Raw genomic sequence first — 8,625 nt, 5'->3', positions numbered from 1 at the left:
CTTGCCCATGATCCAACACACACTATAATAATGAAATATCTCTAAAAAATCAGGTTTTCTCTACCAAAACTGAAACTTAACACACAGCAGGAATTATATTGGTGGGAGAAATTAAGTGAGAGAAAGGGAAGGAAAGAAAAAATGCTAGAAAAGAATTTACAAATAGTCATGTGCTTTCTTAATCTACCGTAATAATGCCAGAAACATCAGATATTCAGCTACTCTGTTGTCTAGACAAATGGCATATTCTTGCTAATTGCAAGTACAAAATGCCAATTTGAAAACTCGGTTTTATGGTAGTAGGAAATGATAGAAAATGGCCTATGCTCTCATAAGCTTTTTTCCCTCTCATTACTTGAGATGGAATTGAAATCCTGTGCACAAAATTATACTGATTTAATCAACTATGAATATGTATTTTCCAAACTACATGGCTATGAACATACAGATCATATTTACAATGCCTGTCTCAAATTTAAGGGTTATTAAAAGTCATCTATTTTGTAATATGTGAACTATTTCCAATGTTAAAACTTGACTTCTTAGCCACAATATTTTCCAGCAACATTTGAGAGAATTCTGTGGGGTTTGTGTTTGCCAATGAGGAGGTACTGAAATGAGGAGGGAGTAATATTCTTTATGTATTTCTTGTTTGTTTTCCCATTTACACAGTCATCTACAAAAACTTTCTCCTGGACACTTCCTTGTTCTGGTTTTCCTGTTATGTATAAGTTTTGCCCTGTTTGTCTCAAAGTGAAAAGGGAGATGCTTTGCATTTGTGCAGGATGAGGAATCACTGTGCAATTTAGAGTGCCCTGCCCCTTGTGTTCAGTTTTTTACTATATTACAGGAAAGGCCTTATTGTCCATTGCATCTTTTTCCCTGAAACCTTGTGCAAAGTGCACAAAAAGTTATCATCAGTGAAGTTCTGGAGTGTAACAGAATGATTCTAACATTCATGGGACATCTCATGTGGATAGAACCTGGGAAAAGGACTGCGTTCATGGCTACAGCTCAGTGTGGATGTTTTCTGAATGCTGCTGTGCTGTCCTGGGCATCCTAAACCATCAGATGTATATTGCCCATGTGCAACTTTCTAAACTTGCTGATAATTGTAGCTACCTGCTCCTGAGTCACTGTACCATGCATATAGCTGACATTAGGTGGTATACTTAAGTTCAATACCCACCGCCTTCTGGATTGGGATGACAGTCAAAAAGTAGGTGTACTCTTGCTCCAGAGCTCATACTATGCCTTTGCACAGGAATACGCAGATGGCCTTTGAAGTCCTGAAACTAGGATACACTACCAGTTTTTTGTGATAAAACCACCCAAGGCCACCAAGACAACACCAGCGCATTTCAGTGTGGAATCAAAAGATAAATTACTTGTGCTTGTGCTCAGTACTCACAGCAGCATCTCTCCAAAAATGAGTTGCATTACTGGTACTGCTGTGTATATAATAATATCTCCTTCTGTGTGATTCTCAGTGAAATCTCCAACATTCTGTTTCCCTTTCTGAGGAAATAAACTGTTGCAACATAGAAACCTGTCCTTATCATCAGAAGAGGTAAACAGTTGCAACACAAAAAACCTGTCCAAAACCATCATTATGGGTGGTGGAAAATACCAGGTAACAGCCCGTATCATATGGATTATGGTATTTGCATAGCAGGGGGAAGGACAAACACTAGAAAGTCCTTCCCAGAAAAGCTAGAAAAGAGTTTTTCTGAGGTAGTATGATGGTGGATATACACCAGCAATACAGGGACACCTGGGATACTCTGAAACACTTGCCAGGCCTCAGCTATGGCTGCTACTCACCTACCACGTACCCTGACAAGGATAGGCTGGGTAGCTACCCAACAGAGCAGTGCAGACATTGTCCTGCTGCCCTTCCTGCAGCATGAGAGTCCATGGAGAACAATTTGGTGGGATCTTAATTTAAGACTGGACAATGTCATAATAATTGACTAATCTATTTCCCTATGCTTATCTCTTATCACGTCTCTTGGATGGGCCAAATTAGGTCCTTCTGGCCCTTGGGAAAAGGAGGAGGGAGGGTTCCCCAGCCAGCTGCAGTGGAATAAAATGATGTCACATATAGACACATTACAGCACTGCGTTTGAGTTGTTCGGCATTATCCTGGGCCGATATGCAAATGGTTGCTGGGCAGATTTAGGTTGCCAGGTAATGCTGTGCTTAATGATTTCTGGCAATGTCAGAGCAGACCCTGGCGAGGAGAGACCACCTCGTCGCGCTCTGTTTGGGCGCCCTGCAGCTGCAAAGCGGAGATGGACCTCCCTGGGTATCCCTGGGATCACCCTGACTGCTGGGCTCCTGCGGATTTTTGCCCTGCGGGAGCCCGCAGTCACGGGGCTATCGGCCAGACCGCTTTCACGACAGCTTTCACTTGCTAAGCCAAGGCAACATGAACCATCTGAGAACGTGCCCTGCAGTGAGCAGGGTGAAACAGAGACAGCTGTAAACCCTTGGATGCTCCCGCTGCAGGCGCTGAAGTGCCACCCTGCGGTGCCCCCTCGGGAGTCCCCGCCGGCTCTGGGCGCTGTCCCTTGCAGGGGAGCGGCACCAGCCCGGCACGGTCCCTGCACCCCTGCCCCGGGATGCTGCTCTGCGCTGCCGCCGACGGGAGCTTGGCAGAGACTTCAATGCTTCCAGGCGTCTGTGCAGGGTCTCCCGTTGTGCTTGGTCCTGTTATCAGGGACATAAAAGGAAAGAGGCACCTCTTACATTTCTCTACGTGACCCAGAGCAACAGCTCCATGTGTGGATTTTTTGTTCTTTTGGGGAGAAGGGAATGTAGGTGGGTCTAGTAAAATAAATTGCAGGACTTTTTGTTTTGATTAAAGCCATTGTGTAACTACTGCTTGTATTTTCTGTAGTCACATTCCTACAGCTACAGTCACAATAGAAGGCAGCTTATTTTTAAAATGAGAGGAAGGCTTGACAAAAGGTTACAGTAAAGAAAGAAAAAGCTAAGGACATTGATAAGGTATCAGCCCTAATCCATACATCAGACAGATATAAACCTGCTTAAAACTGTTACAATGATAATTTGCTTTCCCAAGTGCAATGGCAGGGTGATAGCAAAACAATCCAGGGGTAAATACCAAAAACTAACTATGTTTTCTGTATTTTTCTATGTCTATGTTTATATGTCTATGTTTATGTATTTTCCTGTCTCTGGAGAAATGCCACATTCATGTTTAAAGCATAAAATAAAGGAATAGATGGCAGTATTTAAAACATGCAGATGAGCTCCAGAAACTTCTGGGGGCATTACTATAACTGCAAAGAAGGTACTATTTATCTTAGGAGTCACTGGATAATGTGTAACATATACAGAAAAGTGAGGTACAAGGTCAGCTCTCATGCTTAGGAGCGCTGGTAGTTTGGAATTGGAAGTATTCTTCATGAGGCACTCTGCCATCTGACTTCCAAGAAAAAAATACTGTAGCAAACAAATTCTTTCAACCTTTCGTTTTCTCTCTAATTTTCTGTGTAGGAAAGCAAGACCTTTTCATCTTAAGAGTGCCTGAAAATTAAGAATAGATGAAAGGGAGAAAGCTAAGCAGCTTCTTCCAGAAAAATTCCTTTATCTATAGATTCATGTATTTAAAGTTTCAAAGGAACATTATGATTATCCAGTTAGAGCTGCCTGACTGGCTGTAAAACCTCACCAAGTAATCTCTCCATCAAGCACATAACATCTGTTTGAGTAATTGCATACTGCTTACAGAGAAACCTAGTCCTGATTTAAGGGCTGCAAGTGATAAAGTTTGGCAGTCCTTACACAGATTTGATTCAATGAAAATTATTCAATTGGCATATTATGCTCTCTGTCTGTTAGGTTTGGAGCAACAGAAAGATGTACCTGGCTTTAAAAACAGGTCTGTTTCAAATCTCTATGATCAAACTCTACAGAATTTAAAACAAACTAAAAGAGTTCATAAGAATACTTGTGCAGAGTCTTCTCTTTTGTAGGGACACAAAAACATACTCTGTTATTTTTTTTGGAATTTTTAGAGAACATTGACTAAAATTAGGAATTCCACAGGTGAATATCTTTGGTGTAAAACTCATTTACTTTTCTGTTTCAGTGATCTACAGGAACAGTTTCCAGCCCTCTGTAAGGCTAGAAGTCTTGATTTACGTGTGGTAATACTCCACCTTCTTTTTAAAGACACTAATGTAAAGAGATTTACAGCAGAGGCACTAGTCTTAAGCAGTGAGATAAGTTCTCTCATAAGTGCCACAGGAATTCAAACTTTCATATGCTGATGAGATTTCAGGTGTTCAGATTTGACACCAGGGCAAAATGATCATAGAACTACTCACTTACTGACAAACACCACAAAAGCCTAAGAGCTCTGTGGCAGAAATAAAGGTTAACTGGCATTCTGATCAACATATCTGTGCCTGTGGTGGAAGCTGTATAAATACACTTGGTTGTAAAATGTGATCAAGGTGCCTGATAAACATATATAGCCAAAAGATGGCATTTTCTTAACAGATGTGGGTACAATATGTTCACAGATCATGTCAGGATGGGAACCTATGCTCATATGCCACTTTAAAGTACACACTGCCAGAAATTACTTGCCCTCTTTCAGACACATTAATAAATAGTAGACAAATATTTCAGAATACAATAACATTACCAAAACATGATCATATTGGTAACCTTGTTTTCCATGGTAGCAAACATCAGGCATACATAAGCATTCAAACTATGGTAACTCTTCTCTTTGAAATAATGAATGTTTCCAATATTTATTTGCACCATCTGCTCCAAGAATGGATTTTGCTTACGTCCAGTGATGCCCTGCTATTGCTTGAATTGACTGCCACAGCTGAAGATCATGAAGTGACTCAGTGCCAAAACAAAGAGATGAAATATCAAGGAAACCACTTTTTAAAAATATTACCTTAATAAAATCAAGCACAAGCTCCTGAAAAAAATGTGAACTTTGAAACAGAAGCATTAGACATAGCTTCTCAATTCACCTTTCAAAGTTACATCAACAGAAAAAGCAATCGTAATATTTGCACACCTAAATAAAAGAAGCTAGGATTTTACTTTGAGCCTTAAAAAGAGCTCAGTTCACTCCCCTGTCAGATGCAGACCTCCTGTGTTACCTTGGATAAATTGTTTGGCACAAGGTTTCTCAAGGTATGTAAATGTCTAGGTTTGTCTAGATTTGCATTGGAGTATTTGCTACAGATTCCCATAACTAACAGGGACTGAAAATGAATACATATCTACTTTAAAAATTATCTCTAAATATTTTGTTTTTTTCCTGAGAGTTAGTCTGTGATTGACTAAGGGTTCACAAGCCCATGTACCTGGGCTATCATAAACAGTGAAATTCGGGGGTTTTTTCACTTTGTATTTTGATAAGTTAGTATGGTGCCCATGAAGCTTTTGAGAACTAACAGGTCTGACAGTCTGCTCCAGGAGAGTAGACTCTGTTCCCCTCTGTAATATGAGAATAATTGTACCTTCACTAGGAGCTATCAAAAAAACACAGGACACATTGTGAGACAGTCATGTTGTGTCATAATGTAGAGATATTTCAAGACTGAGTTAAGACAAATAAAAGAAAATTTTCAGTCGCTGAATAAAGAATATATGTCTGTTCTGTAACTTACTCTCCCTATTTCCACATCTCATCAGAGGAGAAATAAAGAACATAATTCAGTTCTCATACAAAAGTATAAATAAGGTGGTGGAGAAGTCCTTGCACCAGAAATTGAGAGCATGCAAATAGCTGAAATCACTCAGCTGAGTGTTGCTCAATACCTCCTGGAAGCTGCTCAGCACATGAGAATCAGGGCAGAATTTGTATATTTGTTTCAGACCTGGTTCTGCAATACTAAATTAAATTAATCATCTCAACTTATGCAGAATTACCTTGAAATCAAGAGGACTAATTACACAAAAATCACTCAGGATGGGAGGAGCTGCAGTGAGGCCACATTCACTCTAGACAATTGAAAAAGCTCTTTCCACAATGCACATCCCATATCTATGATTAAGCTAATTGCTGACAGGAAGGCAAGTGTTTATTGAATGTGATGTCTCAGAAGCAAGATTTGGCTCAAGAAATCCCTTCATTTGAGGAGCCTGGAAGGGATATCAGGGAAAAACAGTTCATAAGCAGTTTCTATAAGCAACCACCAGAGGTGAGATAATGCCAAAGTGGTTAGTCCAGTGCCTGACTGTCACAGAATCCATCACACATATGAGAAACTGCATTATAGTCGGGAAAGAGTATTCTCAAATTTCTATATGATAAACTTCAACATTCACACTTACCATTTTTTTCCTGCCACAGTGGACCAGCAAGTTGTAACTGATGAGAATCTTTATGTTGTCAACATAGATAGTGCAGACTTTATGAGATTGCTTTATGCCATTTAGCAGTTTAGCTTGGCTATGCTTTTTAGATTTAAAGAAATACACTGATTCTTTGTACTAAAAGGCAAAAAAACCATTCCTTATTCAAATTATTCAACTATGGTTAGTCCACTTTAATTATTGCATATAAAATTGTTTTATTCTTTTCTTCAATCAGACTGGCAGAGATCACTTAGAGCATTCAACTAAAACAGTCTCAATAAAAACTAATTAAAAGCTCCTGTGAGTTTGAGCATGGGATCTGGTAAACTCAGTAACAAATAAAACATAATTCTAAACATTCATGTTTACAAAAAAATAATTACAAAATCTGAACAATAAGTTAATAAAGTAAAATAGTTATCTACTGTTCAGATATAAAATCCCAGCAACTTAATTTACATATCACTATAGCAGACATGACAAAATTGTGAATAATGCTATCCACTGTCATAAGTGGTACTTCAAGATTTCCAACAGAAAACTTATATTTTAATTTTCTGTTCAAATACAGCCAAAAGTAAGAGGCAAAGCCAGCCTAATAGTAATCCAAGGTTCTGTAGGAGAAACATCAACCAGGGTCGCCGTGTCTGAATATGAGTCATTTCAGGAAGCTAAAAAAAGAATAAGACACAGAATGAGAGCCAGATACATTCATCTGTGGGAAAAAAAAGTTATGGGAAAACAAGGCAAACTTCATTAAAAAAAAAAACAAACAACTTTTAAAATGCTGAGCTTCTGACTATGGTTATTAATGTGTAGCATTTTCTGTACATTTTGACCAAAAGTGATCTTGACAGTGAAATATTTCAATTAATCAAATTCAACCCTCTTTGGTTCTTTTACTAGCACTGACAAGAATTATAAACAAGATTCTAAAATTTTTTAACTTCTCAGTAGTTTGTAGTAATTTTATACAGATGTCTGCAAGGAAATACTTCTTTAGTAAAATTAGTGATTTCCTTTTGTGGGAATAAACTAGTTGGAGTATTTTTGCTTCAGTACTATATATAGTGTCAATCATGCTTTTTCTGAAATAACTGGCAACACTCCTATTTACTTGGGCTTTAGTAAATGTACAAGTTGAAAACAGAACTTTTAAAATGCTTGAAAAAAATCATGTTTAGTATTTTTCTCTGTCAGTTTTACATCAAGTAATGGAGCAACACTTGTTTATGATCGTAATAAAAGCTACTTGTACTGACCTTTCACTCTACACAGTGTATTTTATCAAAGGTTTAAACTAAATATGTGTCTAAACAGAGCTTGCAAAAATGATGCCTCAGGCTCAAATTCTCTTAATATTTTTGCTTTATGCAGGGGAAATACTGATGACTGCTAATACTGTCACATCAACTCTGGAAATAAATACAGAGCAATAATCTAGTGCTGACCTCTGGTTTTGGTGTGTTTTTTCTGTGCTTGAATAAAACTACTGAGTTCCTCTGCACTTTGGAGCCTCTTTGCAGTAGCTGTAACAGCAGCAGCCACTGGGAGACAGTGGAGTGGTGCTGACCAAGGAGGTTAACGGGAGTGTTTGCTACGCTTGTCCTTCCCTCTGTCAGACAGGGGTCTCTGGGGCTGCTTCTCCTGCATTCTTCTTCCTTTGGAAGTTGGCATAGGCCCAAAACAAAACTGTACTGAAAAATCTGCCTCCGCTGTAAAGTTTTGCCTGAAAATAACAGGGAAACCCAAATGCCCTGGATCTTCATTACAACCAGGCAGTGGTTTAAATCACGGTGCAGAAACTTACGTAGTTATACTTGATCAGTGTTTAAAGATAATCAGAAACTTTTCATCTAAAGCAAGTGTAAACACCTCAAAGTCCTGATGTAAATCAAAATCTGAACTGACAGTTTTAAGTGCTCAGAGCCCACAGGGGTTTTTGTGTATATAGGTAAAAACTATTAATTAAGAGCTACCCTGAATCCAGGGTTCCAGTCCAGATGTTTAGTCTTTCTTATTTATCCTTATAATCAGTCTATTTTGTCCTCTTCTCCAGTGCCTGAGTGAACAAGTTCTCCAAACGGGAAAATTTCCTCCTCTCGCTGCAAAATCCAGTATTTTCATTGCTGTCAGTGAGAATTTATTTATTGCTATCAGTGACAATTTAGGAGCTACACAGATGCACAGCAGGTTCCTAAGAGAATTTTCAAAAGGAATTCTTAGCAAGTAGTACCTTTTCCATGTCCAGTGCTGATGTC

At 38.8% G+C, this 8,625-nt stretch overlaps 1 protein-coding gene across 4 annotated transcripts in view; it reads right to left on the bottom strand.

Moving 5' to 3' along the window:
- Window positions 1-5,556: 5,556 nt before the first annotated feature.
- Window positions 5,557-8,625, bottom strand: part of SLC39A12 (solute carrier family 39 member 12) — a 41,235-nt gene continuing 38,166 nt past the window's right edge. For all 4 annotated transcript variants that reach the window (XM_032113684.1, XM_032113656.1, XM_032113664.1 and 1 more), the window contains one exon: window positions 5,557-7,035. In XM_032113684.1, coding sequence (XP_031969575.1) covers window positions 6,907-7,035 — 129 coding nt within the window. In that variant the 3' untranslated portion in view covers window positions 5,557-6,906. The remainder of the gene's footprint in view (window positions 7,036-8,625) is intronic.

This window comes from Corvus moneduloides, chromosome 1 (assembly GCF_009650955.1).
Source record: "Corvus moneduloides isolate bCorMon1 chromosome 1, bCorMon1.pri, whole genome shotgun sequence".
Lineage (NCBI taxonomy): Eukaryota > Metazoa > Chordata > Aves > Passeriformes > Corvidae > Corvus > Corvus moneduloides.
The sequence above is the reverse complement of the archived record's forward strand: the minus strand, read 5'-3'. Positions and strand labels throughout refer to the sequence as shown.